The 26,644-nt window shown below is 43.7% G+C and overlaps 2 protein-coding genes across 2 annotated transcripts in view; one reads left to right on the top strand and one right to left on the bottom strand.

Moving 5' to 3' along the window:
• The window catches only part of KMO (kynurenine 3-monooxygenase), a 43,205-nt gene extending 42,362 nt beyond the window's left edge, over window positions 1-843 (top strand). The window contains 2 exon segments of the mRNA XM_045983684.1: window positions 507-638; window positions 641-843. Coding sequence (XP_045839640.1) covers window positions 507-638; window positions 641-709 — 201 coding nt within the window. The 3' untranslated portion in view covers window positions 710-843.
• A 146-nt stretch (window positions 844-989) lies between these two features.
• Window positions 990-26,644, bottom strand: part of OPN3 (opsin 3) — a 43,009-nt gene continuing 17,354 nt past the window's right edge. Inside the window, exons 2-4 of the mRNA XM_045983685.1 lie at window positions 11,723-12,042; window positions 6,718-6,969; window positions 990-3,440 (exon numbers count right to left, since the gene is read on the bottom strand). Coding sequence (XP_045839641.1) covers window positions 3,177-3,440; window positions 6,718-6,969; window positions 11,723-12,042 — 836 coding nt within the window. The 3' untranslated portion in view covers window positions 990-3,176. The remainder of the gene's footprint in view (window positions 3,441-6,717; window positions 6,970-11,722; window positions 12,043-26,644) is intronic.

Genomic DNA, 26,644 nt, shown 5'->3' with positions numbered 1-26,644 from the left:
GGGCCTGGAAGGCAGCCCTGATGTGTGAGAACCATGAAGGGGGCAGCTGGAAGGGCAAGCAGGATGTTAGGCATTTTGAATATTATGTCAAGGGAAGCAAGGAGGCCAAGGGAGGCTAACAGACTCTTCTAAGATCGCATTTATAACTCTTTTTCTAAATTGTGTGTGTGTGTGTGTGTGTGTGTGTGTGTGTGTGTGTCTGTGTGTGTGTGTGTGTGTGTGTGTTTATGGCTATACAAAGGCAGACTGCTGAGGATTCGTTACACAGAACACATGGATCCAGCTATCTCTGGGAAGGGAGAGAGGACAGAGACAGAGAAGGGAAGCTCCAAATTCCTGACCTTACCAGCCATCCTAGGCCTAGACCTCGTGGTCATGCAACTAAATGGCCATTTTAGGTTAAAGAACAAAGAAGACGTTGTATACTCCTTGGTTGTTCAAGAATGAAGTCTTTTGAGATCTTTCTCTCTGGACAAATAAAACGAGACTTCTTGCTGTTTCCACAGGTGATAAACAAAGGACTCTTCTTCTTTGGAACATTGATAGTCATGGGTAGTACCTACCTGTTTCTGTGCTCCATGTCCCTGAGACCCCTGCACTACTTCAGAAGACCATGGGAGTGGCTCGCTTACTTCCAGAAAACAGGACATGTTTCCTTGCAAACTCCATGGAATCACTAGAAAGAGATTCCCAATGTCATCACCGGTGACGTAAATATGCTGACGCGGCAAACGGACTTCCTTGTAACTGAAACTAAGGATCCAAGCCATGTTTCCATCATCATATTTAATTCACTAGGGAAAGATATATGTCCGCTTACAATTAAAATCAGTATAAAATTTCTCTCTGTGTTCGTTGTGATTATTGAGGGTGGGACCACCCCTAAACTACTAGCTTAAGTTGCAAAACCCAGCTTTCCCATAATGCTACACATCGGTGTGGTCATTCTAAATATGAAAGTGCAGTGACCAAGATCTCTTTCACTTCTCAAAAAGGAAAGCACCAGGGACCTCAAGGAAGATGCTGATTACCTCTTCCCTTTCAAGGACATCGTTAAAGTCACGATAGGACTGACTCGTAACACCCAAGACTAAAAACCATGATTTGCCTAACATGTAACTTACACTTTGGGTCACCCGGATGGAACTAATCCAACGTAGAGCTCAGCTTCACTTACCAAAACTGGAAGTAAAAATGAGGAATTTGGGGCACTCTAGAACGTTACAAAATGAACTAATTTTACTTCACCGTCTTCGAAGGCCATTATTACCTTTTGAAGATTAAAAAAAGAGGGGGTTATTGATACCATACTAAGTGAAGAACAAGAAGTTTTATTTATAAATTAAACAGATATATAGACAACAGAGTGGAAAGGAAACAAAGGAGACAGTTTTCATAGAAATTATTCCACTTGAGACTCTCAAGAAGCAGTTTACTAGCCCGCGATAAACGATTTTGAAAAGTTCTTTTAGGGAAAATATTTTCTTTGGTTCTTCCTTCAGCAGACCAGCTGAAACACAAGTCTTTCAAACATGATTAATTGTGAAGATGCTACATCAGCAGGACAGTCAACTAAGAAATAAAAACTAGGCAACAAAATGGTTCAGTTTTTTTTTTTTTTTATATAGTCGAAGAAATCCTTGAGTTCTAACGAGCTGTGTTTAGTCCAAACAATGACAAACAATGACTCATGGGAAAATGGCAACTTCATGAACACTGACCATTGATTACCCAGGAGACTGGTTAAAGAGCAAAAAGGACTAAATAATACATTTTATGAATACAGTTTTACACTCACTTTCATCCTCTTCAAACGTAGATGTTTCTTTTTTTTTTTTTTTGCTTGGAACTCCTTTTCTAAACCCAAAACACTTGGCAAAATTGTGGCAAATTGTTGAGAGGATAATGTTGCCCAGTCATGTTTGAAATGAAACAGATCTGCCAAGACATCCTCTTCCCCTGGACATCCTCTGCTAATGTATGAGTCCCCAGCCTCCATGATTATTTTGAAATTCACGACCTTTCCTCTGCTGAGTTGCTTTTCAATATTCCTCCTGGAGCGTTCTTAGCAGGACAGTCATCTTGAAGCTCGTCTTTATCATACGGCACATACAGTAAGTCTTTCGTTTCAGAGGAAGCCAGGGTGCTGATTTTCTTTTTCACCCTCGAATAGGCTCTCTGATAAATCTGATCGCTCAAACATAGGATAAGACAGCGATGAGGATCCAACACCACGGAAAAGTTGAGATTTCCAACATGTATGATACAAAGTTATTTTTACAGTTATTTCCGAGCTGTGAATACAGCTAAGTATTTTTGAGAAAAATGTATTATGTGCCTTGGAAAATAGTGTCATTTAAAAAAATATATTTGAAATGAAAATTTCCAACATGTTAGAAGTTAATGGTGCCAGATGCCCATCTTGTGCCGTGAATGGTTTTTCATTACGGGAAGCACCCGTGGAATCAAAGCAGCTGTCAAGCTCAGTTGCTTCCAGAGGCTAGAAAACATAAGGGCAATTCAGAGTTCCTGCTGACTCACAGAAGTTCTGTTAATGTGTGGAAGTCCAGGGCAGGATGCCCCCAAATATGCCACAATTTTGAATTCAACTTACTTAATAAACAGCAGATGCAAAAAGGACAGTCTGACCTTTCTTTGTCCTCCTGAAAGCAGGAAATCTCTCGTGTGAAAGGAACCTCCCTAAACCAGGGGGTAGAGAGACACCTGTATCATCAGAGACAGAGAATTGAGGGCTGAAAAAAACCTGTATGAAGAAACCCTGTTACTTTTACTAAATTACTACCAAGCCCAGATCCTGTTTAGAATTCTTTACTGACTGAAGCTCCCAAACATGAGTTTTCCTGTCCTGTCAGTTCCTTACAGATTTATGTCTCTGTCTATAATGTGAAAAAGCTACATGACCTGCTCATTTCTTTGGGTCTCAATTTTCTTATTGGGCCTCCATGCACCCAGAATTAAACTTTTGGGTTTTTCTCCTGTTCATCTGTCTCATGTCAATTTAATTCTTTACCAGGTAAAGAAAATTTTAGGGCAGAGGAAAGTTTTTCCTCCCCCAAGATATTACATAGAGTGGGGATTCCAAAACAGTCCTCATAATGGAAGTCAAGAAGTGGTTTCCAGTATAAGTCCTCATCTTTCATTACCATTATTCCTTCCTATAAAGGACGAACTTGGATTACATCGACCTTTGACACACTGGTCTTGTCACTGTCATCAACTGCCAGTGATTCATCACTGGTGATGATAAAAATGATGGAAGAAGAATTAAAAGTCACTTTTTTCTTTGGCCTGTCCCCATCTTTCTGTGACATCACAATGGGTCTGATCTGCATTTCACTCCCATTGGCTGGTAGGTCCTTAGCCGGCCTCTGGCATCTCAGAAGTCGGAAGCAGTGCAGTTGCAAAAGGGATCTTCGGAACTGGGCAGAGAGAAAACGAAGTTGAATATCAAGTAAAAATTTGGCCCTTAATCTGGGTTAACATTCAATAAAATTAGTTGAATTTAATTTCGGTTGTTCTTTTTTATTTGTTAGCTGGGTGGGTGTAGGGTTACGTTGCAATGCTCATATGTACCTAAATAACCCTGGAGCTTTAGGGTTTTTTAATGATTATGTAATTCTCATCAACAAAATCATATAGGACTATTACAATACCTTATAATCTCCATGGATTCAAGTCGCATGCACCATCTTTGAGGACAACTAAATCTGTTTCTTTAAGAAATTTCAAATCGGAGGGGGAGACGAACCATGAGAGACTGTGGACTCTGAGAAACAAACTGAGGGTTTTGGAGGGGCGGGGGTGGAGGCTGGGCGAGCCTGGTGGTGGGGATTAAGGAGGGCACGGATTGCATGGAGCACTGGGTGTGATGCATAAACAATGAATTCTGGAACACTGAAAAGAATTTTAAAAATAAATAAAAACTTAAAAAAATATTTAAAAAAAGAAATTTCAAATTAATTCATTCCACAAATATTCAGTGAGCAACTACAAGGTAAAAGCCACGGGGCTGCAGTTTGGGAATACTGTGGGCAGCAAAGGCTGACGAGGCCCTTCCCACAGAGTTTACAGTCTGCCGTCCTCACTAATTTCCTTTGATCAGGCAAGGAATTTTTTTCTATCAAGATTACAAACCATCTGGAGAAAAAGTACTATAGCAGAGAGTGCGAGTGCTCACCAATACCCACGATCCTCCCCTTGTCCTGGGTGCAACACTGAACCCCATTTCTCAACTCCCTTTCAGGGGCTCTTCCCTGCTCTTCCCCTCCTGCAAGACCTTAGAGTCAAGCCTGAAGATTATAACATCACAACATGGAGGAGCTTTGATTGCTACAGAACTGCATGGGACAATCACCTGCCCTCCAGCAGATAGAGTGGACTCTGGACCAGGATTTAATGAGCAAAAGCTCCTGACTCTTGGTTTTGGCTCAGGCTATGATTTCAGGGTCTTGAGATCAAGCCCCATAGGGGGCTCTGCACTCAGCAGGGAGTCTGCTTGACATTCTCTCCCTCTGCCCCTCTCCCTACTTGTGCTCCCACATGTGTTCTCTTTCTGTCTCTAAAATAAATAAATTTTTAAAAAAATAAATGAAAAATATTTTTCTTATTAATTCACTGAAATGGTGGAGTTATTTGTTGCAATAGTCTATCATGACCAATAAAACATATAAATAAAAAAGTTACTTAATTTAACTTTTATCCCCTTCGTTCAGAGCAAAATTAAAGTTTAATACACGGGTTTTCCCAGATCAGGAAGTATCAGTGGAAAATAGAAGAGCCAGCGACATTGATTTCTGTAATCTTTAAACCTCACGCGTATACAAGTTAGTATTTAGTTTATACTCACCTTTAAAACTATTTGCTTGAGACTATCTATTCATCAAACTAGTGTTTGCTATATCAGCTTAAGTGCTAAAGATACATTATTATAAGGGTTAAAGTATGTCAAAATATGTTTTCCCACATAAATGGTAAGCTCCTTGAGGATAAGGACCATTGTTTTATTTATTTGTTTGTTAGTTTACTGTGTCTTTCAGACTTTCCATTTTAAGTGTGCTCCTGAGAACCAGAAACATGGGGACCACGTGCAATGCAGAATCTTACAAAGCAGAATCTTGGCCACCCAGGCATACCAAATCTGAGTATGCACTTTTTTTTTTTAATGGTCTCTCCTCGTGTGCTGTATGCACATTAAAATTTTAAAAGAACTGGCATAGGGGCCACTGGCCCAGAGAAAGAACACAAAAAGTAATGTCAGGTAATATGTTTTAAATGTAATTATTTGCCTGTTGAAGTGGTAGTTCCTAAAATATGAAGCCCTTTACACTTCTTCAGAAAATTAAACTTATAAACTCTCTTGTTAGAAAAATGTACACGTGCATATTCTTAAAAAGTTTTATGACTCATTTCGGGGGTTCTCATGGCTCTCCTGGAGCCAATTCAAGTAATTCTCGGATATTAGGGACTCTGAGTTAAAATTCTCTGAATTCAAGTAAATAGATGAATGAAGGCATTATGAAAGAGAAAGAAAGACCATCAATGAACAGAGATTGCAACCATACGAAAGTACGAAGAGGGAGATTTAGCAGTGAACATTATAAGGTTAATAGAAAAAATGTCCTCTAATTCCAAACTTTTAGCCAGAGTAGTAGCCAATTATGGCCTGTTATTAGTGTGACCTCTTACTTAAAAGTTCCAGTGGAGAGGTTTCTGGGTGACGCAGTCTATGGAGCATCTGACTCTTGGTTTTGGCTCAGGTCAGGATCTCAGGGTTGTGAGATCGAGCCTGAGTTGGGCTCGAGGCTCAGGGCAGAGTCAGCTTGAGATGCCCCCTCCCTCTCCCTCTGCCTCTCTGTCTCTCCCTTTCCCTCAGGTCCTCCCCCTTGTGTTCTCTCTCTCTCTCTCTCATAAATAAACAAATATTTTAAAAATAGAAATAAAAAATGTCAATGCAGGAATTGGCCATTATTTATAACTTGGCAATTCTCTGGTCTTTCAGCTTTGTTACTTAGAGGTTTAGCCTCATGCTTCATCACAATCATAGTGGGGCCCTCAGAGTCCTGGCTGACAATCGTCAAGTCGAAACCCGTCTACCACACACACAGATAATAAGCTTCCCATTCGATCCAGAGGAGTTTCTGGAACCAAATTAATTTGAGCTACACACTGGTCGTGGCATGTGAATAATGATACCTGAAACCCTAAGTGGTGAGCTATGAGCATGGACTCTGATATTCTAGCAAACCAGACTGGAATCCAGGAACCAACAATTCCTGGAGCAGGCCAGTCATTTAACTTTTTTGAACTTGTGTTATAATTCATAAATAAGGTAAGAAATAATACTAGTGTCTATCTCATGGTGTTTTGAAAGATAATGGGTATAATCTCCATAGTACAGTAAGAATTTTAAGTAAATTATTAACTTTGTGGCCATTATTATTACAAGACATAAAATGTTTCCTGATGAATTAAATATTAATTTTAATGGAATTTTACTTAAGATTTTTGGTAGATCTTAGAATTGTTACTGTTTTCTTTGGGAATATCTTGCATTTATTCCTGAACACTTTTTTTCCTATAAAATTCTTGATTTAGGTCTTTATCATAGAAGCTGTCTGAATAATCTCTATAGAAGTATTATATTTTCCAACAACCACATCTACACGGTGAAAACAACGTGTTTACTACCACACTTACCTTTCTGATCATGATGATATAAATAATCGGATTATATACAGTGCTTGACTTAGCAAAGAGATAGGAGACAAGAGATACTGTTGGAGTGACAAGGTGTCCGTAGCCATTCACCACCAAGAAACAGATCACGATATAAGGCATCCAAAAGATAAGGAAGATAAATATCATTAAAAAGCACATTTTGGCCACTTTCTTTTCATATCTTAAAATCTTAATCACTTGAATTGTCTGAAGATCTTCAACACAACGAAGCTGCAGAAAGGAGAAAGAAAGAGTTGGAAGTCAAAGAATCCTTTTCTCCTGTTGCTTTGATAATAGATATACCAACAAAATTCTGGGGCCCACCCTCGTGGAAAGAAAACTCAACAGGACTTTTGGGGTCAACTTTTTTTTTTTTTAATTTTTAGTTTATTTGGCAGAGAGAGATCAGAAGTAGGCAGAGAGGCAGGCAGAGAGAGAGGGGAAAGCAGGCTCCCCGCGGAGAAGAGAGCCTGATGCGGGACTTGATCCCAGGTCCCTGAGATCATGACCTGAGACGAAGGGAGAGGCTTAACCCACTGAGCCACCCAGGTGCCCCTTGGGGTCAACTTCTGATCCAAGAGCCTCCAGCTGGGTCCAGCCCTTAATCTCTCCATGTCTCAGTCCATGCATCTTTAATATAGTTCCTTGGGCCACATAGCCTCTTCGATCCTTTAATGGTTTTTAATGTTTTCCAATTTATTTAAAGAAGAAAAAAATGGGGGCGCCTGGGTGGCTCAGATGGTGAGTGTGGGACTCTTAGTTTTGGCTCAGGTCATGATTTCACAATCCGGCCCTGCTGTGCTCCACACACAGTGTGTAGTCTGCTTGGGATTCTCGCTCTCCCTCAGCCCCTCCCCTCCCCCGCCACAAACATGCATGTTTTCTCTCTAATATAAATAAATAAAATCTTAAAAAAAAAAAGAAGAAAATGAATTATTTTGCTTAGATCCTCCAGTCACTGAAAGACAGCCTGACAGAGTCCTGACAAATTGGAATCTCTTTCTCCATGATCCTGGAAACTCTAATCCAGAACATAACCCTCAACTTATCAAACCAGGCGGCAAACATGTGACATTGTTTCTGCATGGTTAAGCTGGTCTTGGTTAAAGCTAAATTCCCAAATGAATTCTTGCTGCGAACTATGGTGGCTTCCACTCCCAGCTAACGACTGCAAAGTGGGATTTGATGGGGACCTCGCTTGCGGTTGGTGTCATCAGGGCTCAGGTGCAGAGAACACTTGTAGCCACATCCCTGTAAACTCAGCATATCTGCTTTTAATTCATCCCTATTGAAGCACCGAAGAATAATGTTCTAGAGTCTGAAAGTTGTTTGGGTTTCTCAGATAAAAGTTCTTTCCAAATTCCTTCTATTGTTATTATAAATTTGTTAGTAAGGGGAGGGGTATAATATCCCTCTACACCAAAAGTATGTTTTGTTTGTTTGTTTGTTTGTTTGTTTTTACCAAAAGTATGTTCTTAAATAAAATGGTTATTTCTGACTATCCTAAAAAGTTAAGTTTGCTGCAAAAATACAAATGCCTTATGTATTTAAAATAAGGTATCTTGCATACTGTTTATACTTAGTGCACAATTTTAAACTGGGAAATTTATTGCATTTCAACAAAATCTAAGCATTCCTTTTTATGTCCAGCATTATCATAAAAATTAAGGAGAAATTTCCAAATAAATCAGAACGTATGCTTATAGTGTTTGAAAGTATATTTGAATTGATATAGCTAAATTATTGATATCACCTAAAATTATATTGAAGAAGCCATATTCTTTGTAGAATCATCATTCATACTGACGGAGAGTAGGAAGAAAATATGGATAATTAAAATGATTGTGTTTTTATAGAGTAGAGGGAAGGTGTAGGGGTGGGCATGGTAGTAAATGTGGATACTATTATTATCTATTTGTACAATTCTATTTTAAAAGAAGCTATTTTATTTAATGTGATGGGATATTATTCTATTTTCAGAACACCATTGTTTGGGTGGGTGGGAAATTTCCCCTAGAGTTTCCTTTTTTTTTCTTTTTTAAAAAATTTTATTTATTTATTTGACAAACAGAGATCACAAGTAGGTGGAGAAGCAGGCAGAGAGAGAGGAGGAAGCAGGCTCCCCACCGAGCAGAGAGCCCGATGTGGGGCTCGATCCCAGGACCCTGGGATCACGACCTGAGCTGAAGGCAGAGGCTTTTTTTTTTTTAATATTTTATTTATTTGACAGAGAGAGAGAGATCACAACTAGGCAGAGAGGCAGGCAGAGAGAGAGGAGGAAGCAGCCTCCCCGCAGAGCAGAGAGCCCGATGTGGGGCTCAATCCCAGGACCCTGGGATCATGACCTGAGCCGAAGGCAGAGGCTTTTAACCCACTGATCCACTCAGGTGCCCCTCCGCAGAGTTTCTTAAGAAGGTTGTGGAGTTCTAATAAAAGGTCTCAATTTGGAATTAGGTCTGGATCCATATCCCAGATTCACCACTTTTGCTCCTGGCAATCAATTACTTCCTCTAAGAGTCAAGATTAAAGGAGATTCAAATGAATAACCTGTTGGACTTAACAGCAGTTGGGTCCCAGTTCCACACACATGACTTTGTGGGATTATGTCCAAGATTAAAATATTTATTTACACTGGAATTATATTTGAAACTAACACATTTATATGCATTTGTATTTTCATGATACTATGGAATATTTGGAATCATGATTTTTGGCTCCTCAGTTGCAATTAATGAGTATATATATATTCAATATACTCAATATATAGTATATTGAATATACGATATATTGCATTGTATTGATAATATACAATATACTCAATATAACCACAGCTCAATCATCTGTCTTCAATTCCCCACCACCCAGAGTCCTCACAGACTCATCTCTACCCTTTCTGGGCAACTCAATTCCCATCCTTTCAACATGTATCAAAGCAGAGCATTCATTTATCATCTTGAAATTACGTGCGTGCTGGAGAAGTTAGTTTAGGGAAATACTGAGCTGGGAAAGCCCAGTTTCTCTTTGGTACAAGAATGTAGTCTGATTATTGTTCTGGATTATTTGTGTTTGTATATCTGTAGTTTCCATGATTATTTTTCACTTATCTCTTTTGGCCTCTCTGTTTTATCATTCTCCATTCCTTCACTCTGTCCTTTCAAAGTTTTCCAAATAAAGAGCCCCCCAGATGTCCTACCCCAACATTCAATCATTTGAGGATATTTCCTAAAAGGTGGAGGAAAAGCACATGCACAGCTGAGCTTGTCCTGAAGGTGGAGCCACTTCAGACACGTCCCTCAGAATTCCCCGTACAAGCGTCCGCTGCCTATATTAAATTGGGCTCATTGATGCAGGCACCTGTAGATTTTCAAACACTTCACCGTGAGTCCTTTTCTCACATGAGAAGCTCTGTCTCCATCACTGCTATGAGTCACCCCTCTGGGTAAATCCCCAGGTTCTGAGTGGACAATACTGTGCTCTAGAGTCAAGTCTCTTCACACCTGTACCTCTTCCCCTTCCAATACATTGTCGGTCACTCGTTCCCTAAATAGTCTCTGATCAACTATTTTGTGAAAGTCCTGTTCCAGCTATAGGTGAAAAAATGAATAAGACTGGGTCTCTGCTTTTAAGGAATCACTGTGTTCTGAGGGGGACCGGCACACAGACTGCTTCCATAGATGACCCATGTCGTGAGGGAGGTGACCAGAGAGGGCTATGAGAACACACAGGATGGGTAATGGATTCAGACATGGGGAAGGGCAAGAAGAGACTGAGCTCAGCCTCCTGTGGCTAAGCCAAGTAAGGAGGAAGGACAGAGTGTTCCAGGAACAGGATATGTGCTAATGTAAAGTAGTAATAGAACACACGTCAAGTTCTGGGAACAAGAAATATTGCGCTTGACTGGAACCCGAGTTGGCAAGAGGGTCGGCGTGTCAAGAATTAAAGCTGCACACACAGACAAGAACGGTAATGAGGGACCCTGGTAGTCACACTCAGAGGCTTTATTTTTCATCATGAAGGCAGAGGAACCTCTAAAGGATTTTAGGCTGGCCAGTGATATGAGAAAACTTGCATTTAAGAATAATTACTCTGGTGGAATTATGGAGAAAATGGATTAGAAGAAAGCAAGAATAAAGGAAGAAAAAACTAAGGCCCCTGGAACTGAGTCTGTGACCATAGGAGAAGGGGGAAAAGGATATAAGGAAAAATAGGAGGCTGAATACATGAAAACTGATCATTGGTGTGTATGAGAAAAGCTCAAATGTGGAAGTTGGCAGTGCGTTATGATTTAAAGTGATGCATGTGGCCAAGTTCTTTTTGTTTTGTTTTTCTAAAGGTGAAAGTTAGAGGGGTGTAGCGGGGTGCACAGGAGACCGCTGAGCGGGGATTCTGAAGAAGGAAGATGCAGACAGGAAGACACGGTGACTGAGCGAGGAAAATATATGGGGCTCACGTAGGAGACCGCCTCCCACCGCCACTTCAGACGTCTTGCTAGCACTCAACAGGAAACCCATTTGTGGCCAGTCTTGCGCTTTATGATTCAGAAGCGATTTCCGGACAAAATATCTATACTATGGTCTAGTGGATTTACATGACCTTTGAAGGAATAAAATCATGGGAAGTGTGGAATTTCCTTGGTGAGAGTTCTTTAATTCTGACAGTGTCTGAGAATGCAGGTGTTCTTGGTTGTGACTGATTTTATCTGTCCAGAACCCTTTCCTTCCTCCTTGTGGTTTAGAGAGCGGCTTAGAGAAAGTAGATGTTATTCCTCATTTGCCTTTTAGAGAGTGACTCAGTGCCCAGTTCCACTGAACAGAGTAGAATTCTATACTCTCCCAGGAAGTCCCCGAGACCTGCGCCAGCTGTTCTATGTGACAACCACTAGTGACAACCACTAGTCACGAAGGGAGAGTTGGAGTCTCTCCTGCCCAGAACTGCCCACCCTGGAAATAGATTAGGGGAGGGGCACCTGCCGTTTTCAACTTACCATTCGAACGGAATACAGAATATGGCCATAGCAATGGGCTATGACTCCCAGGGGCACCACCAGACAGCCAAGAAATAAGAACAGCACAAAGGAGGAGTCGCTGGCGTCCTTGGATTTCCAGTCCACAGAGCAGCCTGGTCCATGCACGTCCAGGATGTACCTGTTCCAGCCCAGCAGAGGCGCTCCCGACCACGCCAGTGAGTACAGCCAGATGTAGGTAATGGCCCTCCAGGCCCAGGAAAAATTGATCACTCTGGCATGGACCACACGAATGTAACGTTCATAGGCCAGCACAGTCAGGGTGGTGATGGAAACGATGCCTGCAAGAAGAGAAAGTGGGACACTATGACATGGTGCGGCGGCGGCCGGACGTAGCCGAGGGTCCGCTGTCCGCTGGAGACACCTCGCAGAGTGTCCGGAACCAACGAGGTGCTCTGAAAGCCACATTTGAGAGGACTAAAGCCTCACAGACCCCAGGACATTTGACTGGAAACATATTCACCCAGGAAAGAAAACCAGTGGCAGGTGGTTTGCTCGGCACAAGAATAAAAGCTCTGCCCCAACCATACAGCTCCTGCGTTAAACTTCCTGCCCAAGAGAGACTCTGAAGAGAGGGTCCCTAAGTGAGTCCCATTTGATTTGACCTTTTCTCAGTTGCGTCTGACCCAGGACTGAAGATGAAATTGAAGTGGGTTTCACAAGGCTGAACGGACAAAGTTATGATAACAGTACGCAGGGGTCTGGGTTAACCTTCCTGCTCGCGGACATAAGCCTACGAACTGTTCTCATCCAGGACGGCTGACGAGGGAGCGAAGCCTCCTGTGCTCCCAGGGTCTTCGTGCATGCCTCCATTTGCGAACACACTTTAACAACATTCTCGTTTCTGTCCCCGCCTCTTCCCAGAGAGCGGTTCATTCCCTCACAAGCTTCTGTGGAGCACCTAGTGGGTGCCAGCCACTTTTCCGACTCCGGAGGTTTCGGGACGACAGAAATGCAGAAATCTAGGAGCTCGGAGGGATCCCAGTTGTGCAAACAACAGTAAGACCGCGGGGGGTGGAAATGTATCACGGTCGTCATGGAACAGGGGGCCTTTGTGAACCAGGAAGGAGAAGCATATTCCAGGAGAAACAAAGAATTATGTACCAGAGCAGGGAGACCATTTAAGGGTCTAAAAATGACCAGAGGGTTCAGAGGTGCCAGGACTCAGAGGATACAAAGCAGAGAGGAGGTTAAAAGGAGCAGATGAGTCTATTGGAAAAAGGCTTTTGATTTCTTGCTAAGGGTTTTTGTTTCTTTCTCGTTCTTTAAGAAAACAAAACCAAACCACTTTTCCTCTATAAAACAGTGAATTATAAACCTGTTACTCTGTCATGTTTTTTAAGTGTGAAGGACAACAGTTAAGTTCTCTTCCTCTTCCTCCTCCTTCTTCCTCTGAAAGGACCCTCATTCCTGCAGTGGTACAGAACTCCTGTCCCAGGCCATGGCATGGAGATCAGCTTGAAGGCTACTGCAATAGTCCAAGCAGGTATGACGGAGCCTGAATTAGAGTATCTTTAAAGGTATGAAGAGCGAAGTCTGGATTCCAAGGACATGTGGTGATTATTACCGACAGAACCCGCCAGCTTATTGAATGTGAGAAGGAAGGGAGAGAGAGGAGTCAAGAATCACTTGGAGATTTCTAACCTGTGTGGTGAGTTGAGAGTGGTTACATGAACAGAGATTGAAACTACCAGGAGTTACAAGCAGATGTGGGGGAGAAAATGAAATGGTGAGCTCCCTACTACACACTGCCGTAAGTATTTATAGAATGAGCAGATCAAGGGGGGGGGCTGTAGAAAAAGTGGTCCCAACAGAGACTGAAAATAAGACCTGTGTCAGGTAAGCGGGTGGGAAGTGGGGGTGGGGCTTCAGGAAGCCGGGAGGGGTCCCAGCTCCCACTGAATAACTCTGTGATTTCCGCAGTTCATACAATCTCCGTAGACTTTAGGTTTGTTTTTGTTTTTACAAAATTGAAAAATCCCTTTGTATTATAAAATTTTCACTGTAAGAGTGTGAAATAAAGAGGTCCTGGACTCAGAAAGCCACTCCCAGAACACAGTTAATATCGATTTATACCAGGATAGGTTCGTTATTTGAGGGGGGGACGGAAGGCAGCATGATTCCCCGTGTCTGATGCCTGTGGTATTCAATACGTGTTTGTTGAACACGTGAATGTTTAATCACTACATAAGGGACTGGAAGAAGAAGACAGGGTTTTGGAATATGATACAGAGAAGTATTTTAGGAAGTAGTGCTCTACTGACAAATAATGGACTTACGTTCAGATTATATTTAGGATTCTGGAGGCTAGGAGAATATCAAGTTGGATATTCTGCCTTCAGAACTAAAAATCAACTTTCACTTCATTAAGTTTTTACCTGAAGGGTGATACTGTCTTTTCTTTAACTGAGTACATTCCCAGAAGGAAACCAAAAACCTAAAGGTAGTTACATAGTAAGACTCTAATGAGACTAGATACTGTTGGCTTTATTTAGTTTACGAAATTTCTTATCAAATATAATGGCATTCGATTTTATAGTTGCCTATAAATGTTAAAACATAGTTTTGAGCTTTCAACTTTTAGCTAATTTTAGTTAATTTGCCTAGTTAAATTATCTTAAACATGATTTATTTCTTAGGCAAGAAAACTCGCTGCAAATAAGTTGTAGATTAACAAATCTCAGTATACCCTACAGATGAATAAATGAGTCCTCACTATTAAAACAATATGCTGGGATAATTTTAGCTGTCATTCATTCATTCATTCATTCATTCACTATTTACTGCCTATCTACATGTCCAGCACTGTGCCAGCAAATAGATACAAAGAAGAGAGTGACGCAGCCCCCTCCTAGAGGGGACCGTCCACAGGGTGAAGAGTGATAATACAATCACGTCAACAAGTAAGTTAGTGGCCCACTATCAAGGAGAAGCCGGTGGAGAAGATGTGAGGGAAGAGGCTGCGGGCCTAGAGGATTGGTGGTGGGATTGTGGTAGGATTTGTGCTCGCTTCGGCAGCACATATACTAAAAATAGGATTGTGGTAGGATTCTCTGGGTGTCAGGAGAAGCCTCGCTGTGCTCAGGGCTCAAGTACAAAAAGCCCCAGCTCAGGGATCAGTCATGGTGCAGGAGTGAGGTGAGTTTTCCCTCCTATTATTTAGGTCAAAGAGGGAAGAGGTTTGTTCAGTGTGATCTAGTTTTGGACCGTGTCTGTATCCTGGCGAGCACCGTGAGCTTCCGGGCCTGACTCGGCTGCTGACGTCAGTACCGTAAGCAGTTGGCACAGCTCCAGAATTCCCAGGCCTTCCCTGACTGCTTGGGCTTATTAGTCAGACCGACTTAAGCTTCTAGGGTGACCTCCTGGAACAGACCTAAACTACATTCTTTCCTTACACCCCACCCCCCACCCCCACTTTTTTTTCTCTAAAAACACTTACTGATGACTTTTGGTCCTGCCTGAGTGCTGTATTCTGGGGAAAGAGAATGAACAGCCTGGGTTACAGCTACTTCATACGTAACCTGCAATCGAGGTAGATTCTCGAATCCCTGAACACCATGGACGGGGAAGGGGAAGGTGACTGCCCCGAAAGGCGTGCCCATCATATGTGAGGCCCCAAATAATCATGCTGTGTACAGTAACCCTCTTTGTGGGGAGGGAGTTCTGTGGCTCCGAGCGTTAAGGAACCAGTAGGAGGTGGAGAGTTTTGAGAACCCAGGAACGGCCGAGTCCACAATCCAAAATTTTGCCTTTATCCACATGTTCCCGCAGGCTCTCCTGGGGGTAGCATGAGGTCTCTGCTGTCCCTGCAAAGCTGTACACTGACCACACGTGTACCAGGTGTGTCTCCCTGCGCCTAGCAGGGACTTCTAGGAGAAACCAGAGACGTGTGGGGCCTACCCTTGAAGAGACTACAATACTGTACATTCCTGTAGACCCAAGACCAATGCTAGGCGACTTTCGAGGGCAGGCAGGATGAAGCAAAATCATGTGGTATGCTGACTGTGAAAATGAAAATTTTCATGTCACTGTGTGCACACACAGCAATGAACAATCATTTAAACTTACATTTCCATTCCACTTTTCCCCTAAAAATTTTATCCTACTGGAATATATTGGTATGGCTGAAAGATTTTGAATTATTACCTTATTAATATCTTCAACCAAAATGTATTTAGAGAAATTGAAATTTTTAAATTTCTTGGATAGCAAGTGTCTAAATGTTTAAAAAATGGTCTTATGGATTAAGTTACCAGTTTTTATTTGTATACAACTCATCAAAATATTTTTTCAATATTAAAAATAAAAAGCTTAATTAGAAAAAATCTCTTAAAGTGATCAGTCCAGCTTTCCCTCGCCACAGAGATTATACCCTATCCACAAGTGACTATTACCAAGGCTAGAATGATTAAGGGTAAATTCTCTTCCTGTTTTTCTTGCCTATAAAGATTTCTTGATCACACATGTATCCAGATGTAATGGAAGGAATTTTGTTACATTTGGTTCTTACTGATTATAAGAACATTACTTCTATATACAATGATTTGAGCTCTCCTGAATTTATATGCCCAAAATCACAGAATGGTTATTATCAAAAATTGTATTTAATCATCCACCAACTAACAAGTCAACTTTGTTAACGGCAAATGCCTGGAAACCACCAAAGTGGTCATCCACTTCCCCGGGTTCCTCGTCATTGTTTTAACTCACCCCTTTGTTTGCCATCCTGGAACCTCCTCCCAGCCCTCCCTGGTGACTTCCACGGTAAGATCCGGGATGGGTAAGGAGTGTATCTTTCTGTGGGCAGTAGAGACAGGTGATGGAGAAAGGGAAGGTTTGGATCACAGAGAGCTGGTTTCTGGCAGAGAACACAAGCTGAGAGTTTAGAAGCTGATTCTCCTAAAACCGTCCTTGCATCTCAACACAGAAGTCGATAAAAACTAGTCTCAGGGGCGCCTGGGTGGCTCAGTGGGTTAAAGCCTCTGCCTTCGGCTCAGGTCATGATCCCAGGGTCCTGGGATCGAGCCCCACATTGGGCTCATGATCCCAGGGTCCTGGGATGGAGCCCCACATCGGGCTCTCTGCTCAGCGGGGAGCCTGCTTCCCTCTCTCTCTGCCTACCTTTCTGCCTACTTGTGATCTCTGTCTGTCAAATAAATAAATAAAATCTTAAAAAAACCAAACAACTAATCTCGGCGTATTCTGGAGACTCTGCTTAATCTTGCCGCATCACTTACTTATGTTGGGATACAGATGGCAAGCCCCAAAGTGGCAGCCACATTCAAAGCTGGCTGCTTGGACCCCGCTGTTCCCTCTGCCCGAGATGCTCACAGAGGTCGCAGAGCCTGCAGGAGAAGACAGACGTGTAAAGAAGTAATTACAGCAACGTGATACGTGCTGACCCAGAGCTGTGTCTGGGAGCTGGAGGACACAATCGAGGAAGCACTGACCTCTGCCTAGGGAAACATTGAGGAAAGTCTTTCAAGCAATATTTGAATTGATGAATGGAGGAGTTCATCAAGCTGATGAGGGTGAGGATATTTCAAGGTCAAGGCTGTAGCATACAAAATGCATGGCAGCAAGAAAGGGTATCCCAGGGTTAACTCTGTGCACCAGATTGAGTCAGTAACGTTCTCTGTGATATAATCTGGTGATTATGCATTCACTTAAACATTTATCAACAATCCAATATCATGCACATACAATAGACCAGGCACTGTGCTCGGAAATGGGCAAAGATAAACTATAAAAGAAAGAAACAGTAATAGGGCGATAAATTCTATAATAGAGGAATGTCTATGAGGCCAGTCTTGGATTCAGCTTTAGTGTCTGTACATAAACACAGATCACTCTGGGAGAATTAATTAATATCTATGAACCTCAATTTGCTCACAGTAAAATAGAAAGAATAGTACCAAAATGCCGTCTCGTCTTGAGGGTGTGTATATGTGTTACATAAGAGTGTGAATGTGTTCAGTCAGATGATAATATATAAGGTATCATCATCATCGTTATTATTACTGTTGAATAGTTCAGTATCTAGGGGTAAAACTGCTCTACGTGGTAGAAATCTGGTAGAAGGCACAGGAACAAGCAGAGGAGCTCTGGGGCTTAAATTGTTAATAATTTGTATAGTAAGGATTTACTTTCCTTACTTGCTGTGTAATTTATACAATAAGTATTATTAATATAATTACTTAAGAACCGTCATCTCCCTCCTTGGCCACTAGATGTCCCCAGTGAATAACTGATTTATAGCTCAGTGGTCAAGACTGGGGTAAAGCACGTGGGCACTAGAGCAAACGCTTAGAAGAGTGATTGCCTGGACCAGGCTGCAGACCTGTCAATACTCATCTGTTAGATTAAAAAATTAATATGACGCGGTTCACGTCTTCAAGGAGCTCATTCTCCAGAGTATGAGGCGAAACTCCGAATCTGATAATAGGAGGAGACGATCCGGTTTTTCTCTGGGAAGCAGGCACTATCTGAGTGCGTCTCGTAGATTAAATACGTTTTCACCGAGCGAATAGGAGGGGTGAGAGGGGAAAGCACGGTCAATCCCATTCTGGCTCATGTAAACACACGGAGACCTGACAGGGACCTGACCAAACAGAACCTTTGGGTTCCTGCAAATAATTCGATATGGTGGAAGCAGAGAGTTCTAGAAGGAGAGAAGTTTTAATTACTTTCATCTACATATAGTTTTGGAAACCAGACTATTTGAAGTTGCTTCATAAAGATGTTTCTTTATTAATTAGCGACCTCTATTTGTATTTGAACATTAAATAAGGAAAACAACATGCTTAATACGCCTGACAAAACTTATTCTCCTAGGAAGTAACCACTTCTTCGGAATCTTGTTTCCATTGCTTATGAGTAGAGTAATCTTTCCTGTTCCCTTTTACTTGATTAACAAGGACAATTTCTGCCACATAACACATGGAGAGTATCTCCTGTGTTTCAGGTACTGTTCTAAGGAGTTTGCCTGTGTTCTCTTATTTAATCCTCACAACTCTGTAAGGCACGTAGAAATGACTACCATCCCCATTTGTAGGGGGAACTGAGATAAACATGGTCTCTACCTTGCTCAGGTCTCAAACTAATAAAGAACAAGAGCCAACATTCAGATCGAACAGTCTGCTTCCGAAGTCCATACGATGCTACACACATTGCCTAAATCTTCTTTGGAAATTATCAAAAAGTTTCTACTAGTGAAGTAGACGCTGGAGAAAACATATATAATCCATGTGCTGCCTACTACTATTGCAAAGGTCTTTTAAAAAAAAAAAAGATTTTCTTCATTGGAGACAGATACAGAGAGACAGAGAGAGAGCCTGAGCAGGGTGAGAGGCAGAGGGAGAGGGAGAAGCAGACTCCCTGCTGTGATGGTAGCATAATGTGGGGCTCGATCCCAAGACCCAGAGATCATGACCTGAGCCGAAGGCAGACGCTTAACCATCTGAACCACCCAGGCACCCCAGGTCTTTTTTTAATTTTTTTTCTTTAAAGTAGGCTCCCTGCCCAGTGTGGAGACCAAAGCAGGGCTTGAACTCGCGACCCTGAGATCAAGACCTGAGCTGAGATCAAGAGTCGGGCAATTAACCGACAGTGCACCACCCAGGTGCCCTCGAGAAGGTGATTTTTTTAAACTCAATTTCTTTTAAGCTGAAGAATTTGAAAGGAAATGAGAGATGACCATGCTCATTTGCATAGTTTCTCCAGCCCCGGAAAGCCGTTTCCATTTGATCAGTAACAGCGGTGCTTGCAAAGACCAGGTGGTGCACGGTCTTTTAGGCATTCGCCCGCCGTCTGTTACGGCAGAAACTTAGTCCCGGTTAATAATTTCTTCTTCCATATGTTTCCCTCCCTCTTTTCGAATTCCATTTTTCCACTGTTTGTTCCCCAAAGTTGCTGCTCCTCAGGATTAGTGCAGACTCAGTTCCACAGAAGTCCAGCACAGTGTGAAACTTACAGCTCTGTGGGTCAAAAAGTTATGATTTCAGGTAAGAAACCATTTGGACACCTAGCCACCAGACGCTCGCTGTGTGTTGCGGACTGGGAATGCCCCAAACGAAAGGGCCAGCGAGCCCCAGAAGATGGGGTGTCCCCGGGGCAGCCTTTAGCCCGTGGGCTGTGGGCGAGCTCCCCGCCGAGTGCTGTGACCACGCTGTCATTGCGGTTCTGGCTTCTGCCGCCCTTCACTGGTGTTTCAAGGGTGTTCATCCCCCTGTCCCCAAAATACTAGTGATTTTTCACAGGGGAGGTGGGAGCGAAGTGTTGTTGATTCCGTTGGCAAAAGATGGGGGAGTTTTTCTACTGTCCTGTGTCCCCTCCTCCTAGGCTCCCGTGAGCGTCTGCGTCATCGTTGGAAATCATCCTGGACTCATTTCCCCAATGTTATCTTTGATTCTTCCAACATCGGCGCCTCTGTCCTGCCTTCTTGGGCTTCAAACTTGGCTCTTTGTCTTCCTGCAGCTCCATTTGCACAGCCAGCCAGTTTCAGACTGTTCACCTGGCCTCTGATTTGACACCGTTTTAGGGCTTGTTTGCTTTTGGGGGAAAGGAGGCCCCCGTCTTGGGATAAGATCTTATTAGAACTTACTTTACTTTATACTTAGGTCTGCTTGTCAGGGGAGGATATTGGACAAGATAGATCACAGAGGGGAAAAATGGATAATCATTATGCCAGGAGTCCCAGGAAACACCCGTTGTGACTGGAGTCTGCAGGCCGGTGCGGAAGGACAGTGTCGACATGAAATGACCTCTCCGTGCCGTTACTTAGGGTTCATAAGTGACGACATAAACGCAGCAGGACAACAGTCCGGGGTGGGGGGGGGGGGGTTATCAGGATCTGAGATCTTCTAAATTCTAATCCTAATTCAACTGCACTCAAAAATGGGTTGGGGCCATGAGTAAAATGGGAGGCACACGCTGCCTTTGTTTTTATCACTTAATCAAAATGACGTCTTGCCAACAGCAACCTCGATCTTACGATAATGCGCACAGTGTACGCAGAAAAGCTGCGTCGGAAAACCCTCCTCTAGCAGGACCTTGCCTCCGGTCCGCTTTAGGGACGCAGATCCTTGCTCCTTCTCCCCTCTCTTCTTCTATCTTGCATTTTCGCGTCACAAAAGCTTTTCTTTCCAAATATTTCTAAATTCATCTCTGGGCCTCCCACGTCTCCTTATTCTCATTCAGGCTCACAGCCCACAAGGGGCTGCTCTGACCTGCTCCTAATTTATTCTTTTTTCCTTTGTCCGGCCTCTATGCTCCTTTGCACCAAACACCAGTGGGAGACTGGATTCAGTTTACGAGCCACCCCAGATCTCCCTGAGCCAGCTCACGAGCCCCCATTCCCCAGTGTGGGCCGTGACCACCTGCCTTGTTCCCCAGCAACGGTGGCTCTGATACAGTCACAAGGCTCGGCTGCGGCAGCGCCAGCCACCACTGGCCCGTGTGCAGGACCGGCCTGCACCTTTGCCCTCACTGGACTGAGCACACGTAGGCTCCGACCTCCCCAGCTGCTGCTCCGACTCAGCTGACCCAAGCCAGAGGCAAGGGCATGGTAGCACCTCACCGAGCAGACTGGGACCGGAGGAGCCAAGAGACAGGAAGGGGCCAGTGATCAAATTGTCTGTTCCCCCTCCCCCGATTCCATGGGTTACTTCAAGATACGCTGGGTTCATACAGCCTCTCTGAAGATGTCCCGAAGTCCAGAGCACTCGGCTGCTTCGGGGGAAGCTCCGGCTGGTTCCAGGTGTGTCCTCGGATACTCGGCTTCCCTGGACTCTCTCGTTCTCCATCCCCTGGAAATACACTCCCCAGTAAATCACGGATCCGAATGCTTCCTGAGGCATTATTTTGGGGGAACTTGTGCTAATCATCTCACGACCTTTTTAATCTCTCTGGCATAACGACCTGCAAAGCTTCCTCTGCTCAGTGACTGGTGTTCGAAGGACCCTGCGTTTTACCTCCACCCCGGCCCGTCTTCTCTTGCGCCGTTTCCGACCTCCTGCGTGCGGGCCACACTCTGCGCACGCACGGCACAGACCGTACCTCCGTGGCTGCTGTTCACGGCTTCCTGTAGTTTGGTCACAGTTCTACCCGTTCGTGTCTTATCTTTCCAGTTACATGGCGGATGCCTAAGAGCTAGGGACCACGTGACATCCTCCCTGGCTTCTGCCATAGGTAACAAGAGATTATATGCTAGCTGATGAAAAACGGTATGTATATATGACCATATTTCTTCTCAAGTCCAGGAGAAAAACCCTGACGTCAATAGTCACACCTAGAATTAAGCAAACGCTAATGTGAAATGACGCTTGGAAATAGTCACAGTCAGATTTCAAACAAACGGGAAGTGTTTTTAAAGGAAAATACAACGTATAGATCAGAAGAACATCAAAGAAGACCCACTTTCTACTACTTTTCCCGGGGATCCCTAGCTCAGGTCAAAATACTAGTTAACAGTCATCGCACGGTAATTCTTGATTATTAAAAAGTCCCTATAAAATCCTCATTTTTATGGATGACATAAAGTCAAATATTTCCGTTAGATTTGTCTTCTCTTGTTCTCCAATGACAGTAACAAATCATAACACCTACTTTGTATGGTGCTTCATAATTTTCAAAGTACTGTCCCATGTGTGTTTACAGCCCCGTGAGGCAGGGCAGGCTCATGTCCTCATCGCGTTAGGGGGTGAGAAAGGCGGTTGGGATTTGGGATGAGCCTAATGTCACAGATGAGTCATGTCTCGCTTGGAGGAGAACCCGCATCTTCTGATTTTGAGTCCAGAGCTCTGCTCAGATTTTCCTCAGAAAGAGCTAACTGAGTTGGTTGTGATCAAAATAGAGGAGCACGCAGTCTTGTGAATTCTGTGGAGAAACTCCACACACGAGTGAGCTGGGGAGAGCCATGTGACCCCTTGCCTGCAACCAAGATCCTAGCTTCTAAGGACTCTCTGGGTTACCACCTGGCACTAAGAGATGAAAATCTGAGCCAGCCCAGAAGAGCAAATTAAAGATACAAGGAAATCAGAGAGGTACAGACTTAAATCTTCATTCAGTCATGTATAATTTATAAACCCTCAGAGGAGCTCAGAATTTAGGTTTGAAAGCAGGTGGTAACACTGTGGTTCCATTTTAAGGTCATTTTCTGTTGCCAGGGGGCTGGCAGAGTGGAGAATGCTGAGGTACCAGCAAGGACCAGCGTCACTTTTCTCTCAAAAACGAACAAAAGACACTCAGCTTAGAGAGAGAGAGAGTGTATGTGTGTGTGTAAGTAACTTATCAGCTAAAAACTGCGGTATGAGATTCCTCAGGACCTAGACACAGGCGAACGGGGGGAAAAAAGAACAAACTTGCCGGAAAGTGTTCGGGACCACCCTGCTGCTGTGCCCGGGGCAGCGCAATGACGGTTGGAAACACTGGAGGTTTAACAGGCCCATCTGGGAGGTGGGCGTGTAACGTAAAACCCATCTCGGCGACTACTGTGCAGCAGCTTGGGTGGGCAAGAAAGGATCGTTTTCTTGAAAGTCTTAGTCATCCTGAGCCGAGAATGTCAAGTGGAAAAAGGCTAAAGAAAGACTGGAGGTTGGGAGGGAAGCTTTACAAACAGGAAGCGTTCCGCCCAAGGACGCGGAGCAAAGCGAGCAGGTGCTCCCGCTGATTCCCAGACCCGCTCATGTCCTACGGCTTCCAGCTCCCGCCCCATGCTGCCCGCTTGGGCTTCATGTGAGTTCTCCCTCGATGTTTAATTTAAAACCTTCTATATCTGAGCAGTGAGTCTGTCTCCCGGGGTAGGAACAGTGACTCCAACTGCCGGGTCCCGAAATAGCTGCAGATGAGTCTCCTGGGGAACTTGTTGAAATGTGAATTCCAAGGCCCTGGCCTGAAGCTTCTGCCTTGTACGTGTGAGGCTGGCCCTGGCCTCGCCAGCTACCAAGACTCCAGAACCCATCAGAAGCGATAAATTTGTTGGAAAGACATTGGCAGGAGTTTCTTCAAAGAAAGGGAAGCAGAGTGAGGACGAATGTTACTGCCTGGGCAATTTGGCCATATTACGGAGAGCAGCGAGAAGCCTGGATGCGCAAGAAACATGAGGAATATTCTAGGTAAATAAGATAAAATTATTGTAGGACGAGTCACAGCTGGCGAGCAGATAGGTAACATACCAGAAGCATCTAAACCTTCCCTAAATATTTAAGGAAGCTTACTCCTGAGCTTGCTCCTGGGGAAGCACAGTCATCAGATATGGTCCCTGGTGTTAAAGGGGGAAAGACAGCACAAAAAGACAAACCAAAACACAAAACTGTGTGTTTGCATATCTGCATGAGACATTCAGACCTAAGTGCCATAGGAGCTCGGAGAGAGGAAAGATCACCAAGAAAATGGGGGCTTGATAGAAAGGGGTGGGACTGAAAAGATAAGGGAAAATCTGTTTACCCAGCATGTACCGTGTCCACCAATTCCAAATTGACTTATATCCCCTAGAGCAGTGCTGTCCAGCAGAAGTATGTGGGCCATATAGTATTTAACTTTTTTAGTGGCCACACTTTAAAAAGAGAAACAGATAAAATTAATTTCATTAACATTTTATTTAATCCAACATATCTAAATATTTAGATTCGTAATCCACATAAACTTACTCATGAAATATTTCAAAGTCCAGTGCTTTTTTTTTACATTTATACACCGCAGTGTAGACCAGCTCCATTTCACGTGCTCAGGACGCACAGGAGTAGTGGTTACCAGGTTGGACAGCACAGACCTAGAGAAACTCTTGCACATTGAGTAGGAAGAGATGTATACCGGGGTAAACTTTGAGGCATGTTTGTTATAATACAGAGGAAAACAGGCAATAACCCCATGTCCATCAAAAGAGGGAAATGGGTAAATAAATCACGAGCAAAACAACTGAAACATTGCTTGGTTTCATGTTATGTTCATGTCTGCAGTGACCTCGAGGAGGGAGGAGGTGGAGTGGGCTGGAGAGAAAAATAGATGAAAATTGGATCTGTAATTTTCCATTCTTTGAAGATAGATTAAAATACATATAGGAAGGCTCATATCTGTCCACTGAGGGTGGCAGGTGTGTGCACTCACTGAGTCACCCTTTGCTGTTTTCTGCATGTATAAAAACTTTAAAGTAGGGGCGCCTGGGTGGCTCAGTGGGTTAAAGCCTCTGTCTTCGGCTCGGGTCATGATCTCAGGGTCCTGGGATCGAGCCCTGCATCGGGCTCTCTGCTCTGCGGGGAGCCTGCTTCCCTTCCTCTCTCTCTGCCTGTCTCTCTGCCTGCTTGTGATCTCTGTCTGTCAAAGAAATAAATATTTTAAAAAAATAAAAAATTAATTAATTAAAAAAAAGACCTTTAAAGTAATCGACAAAAGGAATAAAATTCATTGAGGATACGGAGGTAGCAAGGAGTAGGCATTCAGAATACAGACTCTTCCAACAAAGAGCAGAACGGGGTGGTCCCAAGTCAAGGACTGTTGGGGATGGCGGCTCGACCATAAACCGATGATGCGGGAAGAGGGAGAGAAGGCTGAATAAGAACCAGCGACCGAGCCTTACATCCCTGCACACCTCCCTGACAGCCCAAGTTCAACCGCACTGAGGGCAGGTGTTGACAGACCGAACATTTTCACAGGGGAAATGAAGGAGGGATGCTCTGGAAGCTGCAGTGATGCTCAGTGGGTCACCCTCTCGACTACCTCACCCTGGAGTCTATGGGGTACGTCGAGAATTCAGCCACGCTGTTGTTTACTCATACTGCCGCTGTCTCAGCATCCCCTTGGTCAAATGGCCTGCAGGGACCTTCACACCAGCTCCTCATGCAAGCACATGTCTTACAGAATGGCCTGCGGTCACAAGCAAACCTAAATTCCTCATAGGACTTTTCCCAGCCGCCCTTATGATCCAGTGTCCCCTGCCTCCCAGGACCTTCCCCTTGTACCCTCCTCAGAGAAGGTCTCCACGTAGGGTACCAAACCTCACACCTTCTGGTGGGATTGACCAAACTTGCCCTGGCCTGGGAACCCTAAAGCACTCCATCCATAGACCTTAATAAAGACATGTGCCCTGGGGTCCTGCCTCTCTCTGCCTGTACCTTGCCTTGACCTCCCCATGTGACCCCTTGAGGGGTGCCATGTACTCTTCTAGGACTTGGTAATAAACTACCTCAGTTTTTCCTGTGGTCTGTTGCTGAACCCGATTCACCATCCAACACCCTATAACAACATCCAACATCCACTTAACAAATGATTCCACTTGTTAATTTAACAACACTATAATAAAGTGTTTAAAAAAGCCTCTGCTTGGTGGTGGGAAATCAGGTTCCACGGGGGCTGCCAGGGTTAAAGGAAAGTGAGGAAGTAGCAAAAATGTTCAGAGAAGATGTTGACGATACACAAGAGTTTGCTGCTCATGACAGGAGGCTGAGCACACACGGCAGGAGCTCAGGATTGGATCAGATCAAGAAACACTGAGCCACGAAGATGGGCGTCATCGCGGACTGAAGAGGCTTTCTCCTTTGGCACCGACTGAACTTAGCAGAGAGGGGAGGTAGGACGGGATTTGTTCTGATCATTTCTGGGGGAAAGAGGAGTTAAAGAGTGTCTCCAGAGTCTGGGTCCAGAATAATTTGTTTGCTGGTGTGTTGATTTCCTGTGCTCTGTTGCTGAACTGCGATACGACACTCTATACTCCACTTAACAAATGTTAATGCAACAACACAGTAATCATCTTTAGATTACTTTGGACTTTGGACTATTTTAACAATGCTGTGAGGAGAGATGATACAACATACCATCAAAGGCACTGGATTCAGGCTCTGTATCCTCCACTTTTAATGAAACCTTGGACAAATCAATCTCCTGGTGCTT

The sequence above is a fragment of the Meles meles genome, chromosome 17 (genome assembly GCF_922984935.1).
Source record: "Meles meles chromosome 17, mMelMel3.1 paternal haplotype, whole genome shotgun sequence".
Taxonomy (NCBI): Eukaryota; Metazoa; Chordata; class Mammalia; order Carnivora; family Mustelidae; genus Meles; species Meles meles.
The sequence above is the reverse complement of the archived record's forward strand: the minus strand, read 5'-3'. Positions and strand labels throughout refer to the sequence as shown.